Source organism: Bufo gargarizans, chromosome 3 (genome assembly GCF_014858855.1).
Source record: "Bufo gargarizans isolate SCDJY-AF-19 chromosome 3, ASM1485885v1, whole genome shotgun sequence".
NCBI lineage: Eukaryota > Metazoa > Chordata > Amphibia > Anura > Bufonidae > Bufo > Bufo gargarizans.
Genome location: NC_058082.1, coordinates 559,719,680 through 559,732,867, shown reverse-complemented (window position 1 = coordinate 559,732,867; position 13,188 = coordinate 559,719,680). Strand labels below are relative to the sequence as shown.

Sequence of the window (13,188 nt, the reverse complement as noted above, 5' to 3'; positions counted from 1 at the left end):
TGTCATGCCCCGCTCTCACTATGTGCGGAGGTCGGCCAGAATAGCAGCACGAGTTTAGTGTTTTGTTTTGGAGCCGTGCTGGATTCGCCTCTAATTAGGTGCACTGGGTGCGGTCATTAGTTTAAATAGCACTCCATCCCAGTGTGGTTTCAAGTTTTGTTGTTTGCTGTCTTGGTTGTTTTGTGTCATCTCTCCCATCCAGGTTCTGTGCGAGCAGGCTGCTACTATTTCCCCTCTTCACTATCTCAGGGAATCTAGGGTGTTTCAGCCCAGGCACGGGGACACATCATACCTACCACCAAGGTCTGCATGTGCGCTGAGCAGTGCAGGGAGAGAGGTCAGGGATTAGCTAGGAGGTGACCCTTCCCCTGCCTCTCGCCTAGAGCCTGGTTGGTGGTTTATCTGTGAGTCTGAGTGCACGTCCGCCGTGACAAGGGAGATGTGTACTAGGATAGTGATACCTCTTGGCGCAAATACACGACCTCCATGGATGTATATAGAATTTTTTTTTATTTTTTAGTAATAAGTGACAACGCGTTTCGGAGTTAGGGTCCATTCACATGTCCGTGATCCACAGATCCGCAAAACACGGACATCGACCATGCGCGTTCCGCATTTTGCGGACCACACATCGCCGGCACTTAATAGAAAATGCCTAATCTTGTCCGCATTTACGGACAATAATAGGAAATGTTCTATTTTTTTCGGGAACGGAATTGCGGACCCGGAAGTGCGGATCCGCAATTCCGGATCCGGGCAGCACATCGTGCAGCGCCATAAAAATGAATGGGTCCGCAATTCCGTTCCTCAAAATGTGGAATAGATTTGCGGACGTGTGAATAGACCCTAAGGCTGGTTTCACACGGGCGTGACGGATTTGATCCGGATGCGTTCAGGGTGCGTTCAGTGAAAATGCTGCGATTTTGGCACTAAAACAAGTCAGTTTTGTCTGCGATTGCGTTTAGTTGTTCAGTTTTTTCCGCGCGGGTGCAATGCGTTTTGATGCGTTTTTCACGCACGTGATAAAAAACGGAATGTTTACAAACAACGTCTCTTAGCAACCATCAGTGAAAAACGCATCGCACCCGCACTTGCTTGCGGATGCAATGCGTTTTTCAAGCAGCCTCATTCACTTCTATGGGGCCTGTCCTGCGTTACAAACGCAGAATATAGAACATGCTGCGATTTCAAAGCATTGCAGAAGTGATGCGTGAACAAAAACGCTCATGTACACAGCCCCATTGAAATGAATGGGTCAGGATTCAGTGCGGGTGCAATGCGTTCACGTCACGCACTGCACCCGCGCGGAAATCACGCTCGTGTGAAAGGGACCTAAATGTACTCCTTTCTGAAGTCTAAAAAAACACAATATTGAAAAAAAATATATACTGTAATAATAATAAAAAAAAACTATAATGATAGAGGATAGATATATAAAATAATTTTTCCCCAATATCATGAAATTTTCAATATAATAAAAAAAAACTTTTTTTGAGGGATTAAAAAGTGCTGTCAATAAAATCATATAGTCACATATAGTTCATAGGCAAACGTACAATGAACAGGAAGCGTGTGGGGCAATAGTAAAAATAATGGTTCATACGGCGTCCACTGTGTTCCTAACGATAATATCTAATTAGAGGAAAGCTAGTGCTTGATACTAATCGCATATGATGATGATGATGGGAGAAGAGGATAATTCATGTGAACGGACATACTGATGCAGATAGCACACGGTGTGCTGTCCACATTTTTTGCGGACCCATTGAAATGAATGCGTCCACATCCTATCCGGAAAGAAAAACGGAACGGACACGGAAACAAACGTTTGTGTGCATGTAGCCTTAAAGAATGTTTTGGTTTCTATATATTTTCCTATGGAGGAAAGGACCAAATCTAAATATTCTATGGCTACCTTAGAGTAGTTAGCCGTAAATGTGAGGTTGAAGGTGTTCTTGTTCAGATGAGAGGTGACGTTTTCAGCATCGTCCAAGCTTCTGTTCCAAATTATTAGCAGATCGTCGATGTACCACTTGTGGAATATCAATTTGCTGCACCAAGGGTGTTCGTTATAAATAAATTGTTCTTCAAAAAATCCCATATATAAATTCGTATGTCCTTTTTAAAAAAAAATATGTTCCCCATATCTCATATTTATCACCACAGACATTGTGTTTCTGATTCATTCATTTATTTGTTCACCCCCACATTGTCTCAATTACCATCTACACTGAGCAAAAATATAAAAGCAACACTTTTGGTTTTGCTCTATTTTGCATGAGCTGAACTCAAAGATCTGAAACATTTTCTACAGACACAAAACACCCATTACTCTCAAATATTGTTCACAAATCTGTCTAAATCTGTGTTAGTGAGCGCTTCTCCTTTGCTGAGATAATCCATCCCACCTCACAGGTGTGGCATATCAAGGCGCTGATTAGACAGCATGAATATTGCACAGGTGTGCCTTAGACTGCCCACATGGTCCGTCACATGATCCATCACCATGGGGATGGACCATGTGATGAGCACAGTGACGTCACCACAGGTCCTTTTCCTCCTGGTCATAAATATTTTTTTTATTTTTTTTTAACCCCTCCAGCCTATTGTACTATGCATTCTGTATTAAGAATGCTATTATTTTCCCTTATAACCACGATCGTCTCCTAGCAACCGTGCGTGAAAATCGCTTGCGATTTTCACGCAGCCCCATTCACTTCTATGGGGCCTGCGTTGCGTGAAAAACGCACACAATATAGAGCTTAGTGCGATTTTCATGCAGCGCACAAGTGATGCGTGAAAATCACCGCTTGTGTGCACAGCCCCATAGAAATGAATGGGTCCGGATTCAGTGCGGGTGCAATGCGTTCACCTCACGCATCGCACCCGCACGGAAACTCGCCCGTGTGAAAGGGGCCTAACTCTGTTGCCTCACTCTACACTGAACTATATGCGACTTACTACTGATACTACAATACATGACCACAAGCTGTACTATGGACAATAAAAGGATTGTATTAAAACAATTACACGCTTACAGTCTAAGGCTACTTTCACACTCGCGTTTGGTGCGGATCCGTTTGCATTATCTTTAACATAGCCAAATCGGATCGTCTTGAACACCATTGAAAGTCAATGGGGGACGGTCCCTTTTTTAATTGTGTCAGATTGTGTCAGTGAAAACTGATCTGTCCCCATTGACTTACATTGTGTGGCAGGACAGATCCTTTTGGCTCTGTTTGGCAAGCAGCGTTTTGGTGTCCGCCTCCAGAGCGGAATAGAGACTGATCGGAGGCAAACTCATGCATTCTGAGCGGATCCTTTTCCATTCCGAATGCATTTGGGCAAAACGGATCTTACAAACGGAAAGTCAAAACGCGAGAGTGAAAGTAGCCTAATTAGTGCTATAATTATATATATTTATATTAAAGGACATAAATATATATACTTATAGTCAACACAGTAATCTATAACAATCCCACCCCACTAACTAGCTATACATTTTAATCACTTACATACACATTAATAGCAACCCACCCAGCCTGACTATATAGTGTCCCTACGATGGGTGAAAGGGTTAACCGAGGGTTGAAAAGGGTTAACACAGAATCTGGGGTATGTGGGATATAGGGACTGGGGCTACTGGGAATGCAGGGGTTACAATACAGGGTACAGGGCAATGCAGGGGTTAACGCTCTGCAGGGCAGGGATGGGGTATAGAGCAAGGCAGAAGTTAGCAGGGCTGCAGGAAAGGGATTAATATAGATTGGTGGCAGTGGGCAGTAAGGATTAATCAAGGGTTAATATAGGGGTAAATGCAGGGCACAGGGATCACAGGGCAATGCAGAGATAATAGCAGGGGTTAATAGTGTTGGTGGTATAGCGATACTTATTCCAGTCCAGGGTAATGCTCGTCTTACAGGGTAATGCTCGTCTCTAGGGGATGCTCTTGTCCGTGCTGCACGGCTCAACTGCAGAGCACAGTGCCGCCGGACTATTTAAATCCGGCGGCGCTCGCTCCCGAGCAGCCCGCGCACGCTGCAGGCAGGCGCGCATCTTCTGTGACCGCGCATTTCCAGAGGTACATGTACATACCTCTGGAGATGCAATCAAAAGGCAGGAAATCATTATTGATCTCCTGTCTTTTGAAGTAGCCGCACCTGGACACAATTGTCCGGCTATCTCACCGGCATTGCCCTTCTGCAGACGCACTGGTATGCAGGGGGATTAGGCTAGGGAGGGGGCATGATTTGACCACATTTAGATTTATATAAGTATATGAATATGTATACGGACAATTGGGCATATCTATATACAGTATATATATATATATATATATATATATATATATATAGCAAATTATAATAAAACCTGGGGAATATTATATAAATGCACATATAGATGCATGTAATAACTGGGGCATACATACATCTATATATATATATATACCCAGACATACCTGTGGCAATGCATAGCCACAACCTGAGGGATACAAATCTATCCCCACATATACAGTCGTGGCCAAAAGTTTTGAGAATGACACAAATATTAGTTTTCACAAAGTTTGCTGCTAAACTGCTTTTAGATCTTTGTTTCAGTTGTTTCTGTGATGTAGTGAAATATAATTACACGCACTTCATACGTTTCAAAGGCTTTTATCGACAATTACATGCCATTTATGCAAAGAGTCAGTATTTGCAGTGTTGGCCCTTCTTTTTCAGGACCTCTGCAATTCGACTGGGCATGCTCTCAATCAACTTCTGGGCCAATTCCTGACTGATAGCAACCCATTCTTTCATAATCACTTCTTGGAGTTTGTCAGAATTTGTGGGTTTTTGTTTGTCCACCGCCTCTTGAGGATTGACCACAAGTTCTCAATGGGATGAAGATCTGGGGAGTTTCCAGGCCATGGACCCAAAATGACAAAGTTTTGGTCCCCGAGCCACTTAGTTATCACTTTTGCCTTATGGCACGGTGCTCCATCGTGCTGGAAAGTGCATTGTCCTTCACCAAACTGTTGTTGGATTGCTGGAAGAAGTTGCTGTTGGAGGGTGTTTTGGTACCATTCTTTATTCATGGCTGTGTTTTTGGGCAAAATTGTGAGTGAGCCCACTCCCTTGGATGAGAAGCAACCCCACACATGAATGGTCTCAGGATGCTTTACTGTTGGCATGACACAGGACTGATGGTAGCGCTCACCTTTTCTTCTCCGGACAAGCCTTTTCCTGATGCCCCAAACAATCGGAAAGAGGCTTCATCGGAGAATATGAATTTGCCCCAGTCCTCAGCAGTCCATTCACCATGTTTTCTGCAGAAGATCAATCTGTCCCTGATGGGTTTTTTGGAGAGAAGTGGCTTCTTTGCTGCCCTTCTGGACACCAGGCCATCTTCCAAAAGTCTTCGCCTCACTATGCGTGTAGATGCGCTCACACCTGCCTGCTGCCATTCCTGAGCCAGCTCTGCGCTGGTGGCACTCCGATCCCGCAGCTGAATCCTCTTTAGGAGATGATCCTGGCGCTTGCTGGACTTTCTTGGACGCCCTGAAGCCTTCTTAACAAGAATTGAACCTCTTTCCTTGAAGTTCTTGATGATCCTATAAATTGTTGATTGAGGTGCAATCTTAGTAGCCACAATATCCTTGCCTGTGAAGCCATTTTTATGCAACGCAATGATGGCTGCACGCGTTTCTTTGCAGGTCACCATGGTTAACAATGGAAGAACAATGATTTCAAGCATCACCCTCCTTTGAACAGGTCAAATCTGCCATTTTAACCCAATCAGCCTGACATAATGATCTCCAGCCTTGTGCTCGTCAGCATTCTCACCTGAGTTAACAAGACGATTACTGAAATGATCTCAGCAGGTCCTTTAATGACAGCAATGAAATGCAGTGGAAAGTTTTTTTTTGGGATTAAGTTAATTTTCATGGCAAAGAAGGAAGAAGGACTATGCAATTCATCTGATCACTCTTCATAACATTCTGGACTATATGCAAAATGCTATTATAAAAACTTAAGCAGCAACTTTTCCAATTTCCAATATTTATGTAATTCTCAAAACTTTTGGCCACAACTGTACACTGGGCCCATACTGGCCACACAGGGACAACATATATATATTCAAATCTCTCCCTTCCCTCTACAACCGTATATAGGGAATATGTGACTGCACTCTATACGGGGGACATGGGACTACACGGTATATAGGAGACAAGTGACTGCTCCATATATGAAGAACATACTTCACTGTATATGTGGAAATGGGACTGCGCTATATATGGGGGATCTGGGATTGCACTGTATAATGGGGACATGGGCCTGCAGCATATATGGGGGATATTGGACTGCACAGCATATGGCAGACACGCTGTATATGGAGCACACGTGACTGCACTGTATATGGGGGATATACAACTGTCCTGTATATGGGTGACATGAGGCTGCACTATACAAGGGAGGCCTCCAGCTGAACCGTATATGTGACTGGACTGTTTAAAGGGAGACTTGTGGCTGAACTGTATCTGGATGGCAAACATCTAGTCTTTGATTCATTACTATAACTGCTATGTAGACGCTTCTGACAGCAGGAGGCGCTATTACACACTGCACATGCCTGTTATATAGGAATCTGTATTAGTGCTTGGGGTTGCCAGTCCTTGTCTCCGGGGCCCTTTGTTCTTGGATGGCACTACCTGGAATCACAAACAGATCTGCATACACTGGATGGACGGGTGTCATTAAGAGCTTCAGAGCGGGCAGGCAATGAAACTAATACCGTTTATTATTCAGTCGCTTTACACTTTGAATAGATTTTATGGCCATTTCTTTCCTGATGCAGAAATTGTTCTGTGTTTTCACAGGTTTGTTATAAGCCATACATTTCTTCATCAAGAGGAGCAAACTGAAGGCTCAGCAACTCCACCAGCAGAATAGTGAGTGCAGCTCTGGAGTATAATACAGGATGTAACTCAGGATCAGTACAGGATAAGTAATGTATGTACACAGTGACTGCACCAGCAGAATAGTGAGTGCAGCTCTGGAGTATAATACAGGATGTAACTCAGGATCAGTACAGGATAAGTAATGTATGTACACAGTGACTGCACCAGCAGAATAGTGAGTGCAGCTCTGGAGTATAATACAGGATGTAACTCCGGATCAGTACAGGATAAGTAATGTAATGTATGTACACAGTGACTGCACCAGCAGAATAGTGAGTGCAGCTCTGGAGTATAATACAGGATGTAACTCAGGATCAGTACAGGATAAGTAATGTAATGTATGTACACAGTGACTGCACCAGCAGAATAGTGAGTGCAGCTCTGGAGTATAATAAAGGATGTAACTCAGGATCAGTACAGGATAAGTAATGTAATGTATGTACACCAGGGATGTCAAACTCGTGGCCTTCCAGCTGTTGCAAAACTACAACTCCCATCATGCCTGGGTATACTACAGCTATCAGGGAATGATGGGAGTTGTAGTTTTGCAACATCTGGAGGGCCATGAGTTTGACATCCATGATGTACACAGTGACTGCACCAGCAGAATAGTGAGTGCAGCTCTGCAGTATAATACAGGATCGAACTCAGGATCAGTACAGGATGAGTAATGTAATGTATGTACACAGTGACTGCACCAGCAGAATAGTGAGTGCAGCTCTGGAGTATAATACAGGATGTAACTCCGGATCAGTACAGGATAAGTAATGTAATGTACGTACACAGTGACTGCACCAGCAGAATAGTGAGTGCAGCTCTGGAGTATAATAAAGCATGTAACTCAGGATCAGTACAGGATAAGTAATGTAATGTATGTACACAGTGACTGCACCAGCAGAATAGTGAGTGCAGCTCTGGAGTATAATACAGGATCGAACTCAGGATCAGTACAGGATAAGTAATGTAATGTATGTACACAGTGACTGCACCAGCAGAATAGTGAGTGCAGCTCTGAAGTATAATACAGGGTGTAACTCAGGATCAGTACAGGATAAGTAATGTAATGTATGTAGACAGTGACTGCACAAGCAGAATAGTGAGTGCAGCTCTGCAGTATAATACAGGATCGAACTCAGGATCAGTACAGGATAAGTAATGTATGTACACAGTGACTGCACCAGCAGAATAGTGAGTACAGCTCTGGAGTATAATACAGGATGTAACTCAGGATCAGTACAGGAAAAGTAATACAATGTATGTACACAGTGGCTCCACCAGCAGAATAGTGAGTGCAGCTCTGGAGTATAATACAGGATGTAACTCAGGATCAGTACAGAATAAGTAATGTATGTACACAGTGACTCCACCAGCAGAATAGTGAGTGCAGCTCTGGAGTATAATACAGGATGTAACTCAGGATCAGTGCAGGAAAAGTAATGTAATGTATGTACACAGTGGCTCCACCAGCAGAATAGTGAGTGCAGCTCTGGAGTATAATACAGGATGTAACTCAGGATCAGTACAGGATAAGTAATGTAATGTATGTACACAGTGACTGCACCAGCAGAATAGTGAGTGCAGCTCTGAAGTATAATACAGGATGTAACTCAGGATCAGGACAGGATAAGTAATGTAATGTATGTACACAGTGACTGTACCAGCAGAATAGTGAGTGCAGCTCTGAAGTATAATACAGGATGTAACTCAGGACCAGTACAGGATAAGTAATGTAATGTATGTACACAGTGACTACACCAGCAGAATAGTGAGTGCAGCTCTGAAGTATAATACAGGATGTAACTCAGGACCAGTACAGGATAAGTAATGTAATGTATGTACACAGTGACTGCACAAGCAGAATAGTGAGTGCAGCTCTGGAGTATAATACAGGATGTAACTCAGGATCAGTACAAGTAATTAATGTCCTATATTTACAAAGGGCAAACATGTTACGTAGATGGACATGTACATTTTAATTAATGAGATCCAAGCTATATTTACCCAGATTGTCTTACTAGTTGGAGTTAGGCTATTCTGCCATACATCTCTTAGGAAGACTCTCTTATAGGGATCTATGGAGGTCTGACCCCACTTATCCTGTAGATGAAGAGGCCGCGGTGCTGCAGTAGCACTCAGTGCACCTCGCAGTGTACCCTGCACAGTAACACTGCCACCTACCCCCTGTCCAGGGAACTACAGCATTGTCCCGTTCAAGTGACTTGGAATCTATTTCTATGACGGGAACAACCCTTGATAGCCCTTTATGGCCTACAATCTGCAAAGTAAAGTAGAACTCTCGCTACCATTTTTGTAGTCATGGTCACAGGGGTCCAGGAGGCAGAGATCGAGGCTGCTATATGCAGGGTTCTTGCACTAAAGAACTGGTTTATTTGTCTGACCCTCTGCTTGAGAATATCGGTGGGTTGTGACCTCCTATCCCATCCAACATTTCCTTCCCAAATTGTAGAGAATGAAATCCGCTTTACCACCGGGGCACCATCGCAAAAAAGCATAGAAACACAGTTACGGTTTGTTAAGAGTCACCCTTTTGTGGTCCACTTCACAATGCTAGCCAGGGCCGGCGTGGGGGGGGGGGTTCAAAGTGGGCAATTGCATCCTCTAAGCGGCCCCCTGCTTCACTGCTGCTGAACAGTCGGAAAACGGTTTAAGCCTCCACTTTTGAAACATTTCTGCTGGGATTCGAATTCACAACCTTCTACATTAAAGGCAAGAACCTTAAGCACTGAGCTGTAGAGTTCAATGTTATACTGTTGCAGAGACACCTCATAGTAGTTTGTCATGTATTAGGTATTCATATACAGCAGAAGTATCATTTAAAAAAATTTCACTAATTGCAAAAAAAACGTATGGCACAAAATAAATATGTAATTACAAAAAAATATATATATAAAATGATAACTGATGTATATGAATACATGGGAAACTACAACTGAGGTTTTTAGCCATAACTTATTCTACAAGAAACTTTAGGCTAGCACATTCATATTCATAGTCACAGGTGCATATCCATCAAGCAAACACGGCTGATAAAAAATGGCCGCACAACTTTACACATACAAACAATAGCGCTGAGAAATGGGGATCATTCTAAATTAAAGGGGTATTATACCTACTATAGCCTCAGCAGTGTAACATTGAGCTCTATAGCTCAGTGGTTAATGTTCTTGCCATACACAGGGTGTCCCCAACAGTGAAAAGTTAGATTTTTATAGAAAAATGGAGCAAAACGTAAAAAATATGACCAAATAACACCTGTGTTAATCCACGCCAACCTTTCTAACTTGTGTAACTGCTATTTTTTGTTGGGGAAGGTGGCATTCCTGCTCAGGACCTCTATAGGCCCGCTCCCTGCAGCAATTCCAGCTTCAGTCAGCGATATAAACGCCAGGACTCACTTTGGGAAAAAAACATAAATTTTCTTTTTATCGTGATTTTCTGATCCCCATAACTTTTTTATAGTTATGTCTATGGAGATGTGTGGGGACTCATTTTTTGGCGGAACGATCTGTAATTTTTGACAATACCATTATGGGGTGTGTATGACTTGATCACTTTTTATTCCATTTTTTTCAGAGATAAAGTGATGAAAAACTTTGAATCGGCCTTAAAAAATTTTTTCTGTTACGCCATTCTCCATATGTGCTAACTTTTTTTTATATTTTAATAGTACGGGCATTTTTGCATGCATAGTGTTATTTTTTTTGTTTATTTTTCTTTTGGGGAAAGGGGGGTATTGGAATTTTTCAATTTTTTTATATTTGCAAAACCTTTTAAACTTTTTTTTTTTTACTTTTTCTTAGGTTACCAAGTGGACCAGCAAAACTTGCAACAATCAGATTGAAACTTATACAGAAAAAGGGTCCATTCACACGTCCGTTGTTTCTTTCCTGATCTGTTCAGTTTTTTGCGGAACAGATCTGGACCAGTTCTGTACCCATTCATTTTCAATGGGTCCTGAAAAAAAAAAAAATCGGACATTGTGCTGTCTGATTTTTTTCAGGACCCATTGAAAATGAATGGGTACAGAACTGGTCCAGATCTGTTCCGCAAAAAACGGAACAGATCAGGAAAGAAACAATGAACGTGTGAATGGACCCTAAGGCCTCATGCACACGACCGTTGTTCTGGTCCCATTCACTTCAATGGGGCCGCAAAAGATGCGGACAGCACTCCGTGTGCTGTCCGCCTCCGTTGCTCCATTTCGTGGTCCGCAAAAAAATATAGCATGTCCTATTCTTGTCCGTTTTGCGGACAAGAATAGGCATTTCTACAATGGGCCGCCTGTTCCATTCCGCAAATTGCGGAAGGCACATGGGCGGCTTCCGTTTTTTTGCTGATCCGCAATTTGCGAACCGCAAAAAACAGAATGGTCGTGTGGATGAGGCCTAATGGAAATTGCTCCATTATTCTGTATAGAAATTGCTCTACCCCATTATTGATTTTGTTCAGGGCCACATTTTGTCTAAAACCGACCCTGCATGCAACAGTCCATAGAACTCAGCTTCCTGGGGTCTTAGGGAGGATGAATAGGGATATCCTACACTTACTGAGTATCCTACTACTGCTTTTTTCCAACAATAGCGCCACTCCTGCCCATGGGTTGTGTCAGGTATTGCAACCCCACTAAAGTTAATGGGGTTAAGCTGCAATACTCCATATAACCCGTGGACAGGAGTGGCGCTGTTTTTGGAACAAAGCAGACAGGATTTTCTGATTCTTTACAGCCTCTTTCATTTCCATGTTGACCAGAGGTCTTATTGTGTTAAGTTACTAAAATGTGCAACGCCCCTTGTGAAGTACCTCCTTCCTCCGTGGCTCCCCATCCTGATATCCAGCAGATTTTACCCTCCGGGAAATCCTCTCCATAATTTGGAAGGCAGATTGGTTGTATTAAGCCTAATAATGAGAGAAACATAAGTAAAATTTGCAAAAAAAAATTAAAGTGTAATTTTACCTACTGACCATTAGGTGGCGACCTGAGACAGACTGATAATGAGTCCCCAGTGAAAACACATATAGATTGACCCTTTAATATCAAGCTTATTTAGGTCCAAATAACCAGACCCTATTTAGTTGTTTACTCTTAGGGGCAGATTATAGGGCGATAATATATTTGTCGCAATTCATGACCCCCACAATCCACACCTCTTTTTTAAGACACTTTTCCTGCTTTCTTTCTTGTAGAAACAGCACCACACCCATCCATGGGTTGCTCCTGGTATTGCAGATTAGTTCTATAGAAGAGAATGGGACTAAGCTGCAATACCAGGCACAACCTGTGGACCGATGGGGGGGCTGTTTTAAGAAGAAAGCAGCCATGTTTTTTTTTCTAATCCTAGACAAGCCCTTTAAATAATATTTTTATATAAATTACACTAAGCTTTCTATCTCTAGGAGAGGCAGTTGTCATGGTTACCAAGGGAAGATTTATGTCTTTTATTAATAAAGAAGATTAAAATAAGGGCAATATATTAATAATGATATCCTACATCGTCATCAGGGTCACCCACTACGCATTATAATTATTTACAGTATTTTACTTTCTGTTGAGACATATTTCTGCCCACAATATTTTAAAATTCTTTTTATCCAGCTTTAAAAGGGTGGTCCACTTTCGATAATCCCTTTGGAAGGGTCCCCAATCCTAAAATAGTTATCAGCTTTCCCCTACTGGTCAACCATAATCTGTGAGAAAATCTGGCAGCAAGTGTTCCGTTTTCCTACAGCTCCCCCACAGGAGAGATCAAGCATTACACAGTTCTTATTGAAATTAATAGGCTGTTTATGTAATACGTGGACACGCCAAGTCCTCCAAAATAGGAAATATGTGCTGTTGATCACCCAAAATCAGTGGGAAATTCCACAAACAATTTCCCTACAGCTCCCCCACAGGGAAACTGAAGCATTACACAGTTCTTTTATGATGGTAGCCTGTGCCCACTGCCATTCCATTTTCTGTGGTGTGGGCATGAGCACCACTCACTTGCCCTTCTGTTACCAAGCTTCTGCACCCTAATCTCGCCCAGCCTATGGCTCACCAGACAGAGTACTTAAGGTACCCCCCCTTATGGGATGGTGCCTGAGCAATAGTATTTAGTCCACTAGTGTGCTGTTTCTATGTTTGTCTGCCCATGTACTGACTTCTGCCTGTTCCCCGGATTTGACCCTTCGCTGCCTGACCTGACTTCTGCCTGTTCTCTGTTCTCACCCTGAGCTGCCCAACCTGA

The 13,188-nt window shown here is 42.7% G+C and overlaps 1 protein-coding gene across 1 annotated transcript in view; it reads right to left on the bottom strand.

Annotated features, from left to right (window-relative positions):
* Positions 1-13,188, bottom strand: part of TMPRSS3 (transmembrane serine protease 3) — a 155,090-nt gene that overhangs the window by 20,145 nt on the left and 121,757 nt on the right. Inside the window, exon 15 of the mRNA XM_044285875.1 lies at positions 11,762-11,857. Within this exon, the coding sequence (XP_044141810.1) occupies positions 11,762-11,857 (96 nt within the window). The remainder of the gene's footprint in view (positions 1-11,761; positions 11,858-13,188) is intronic.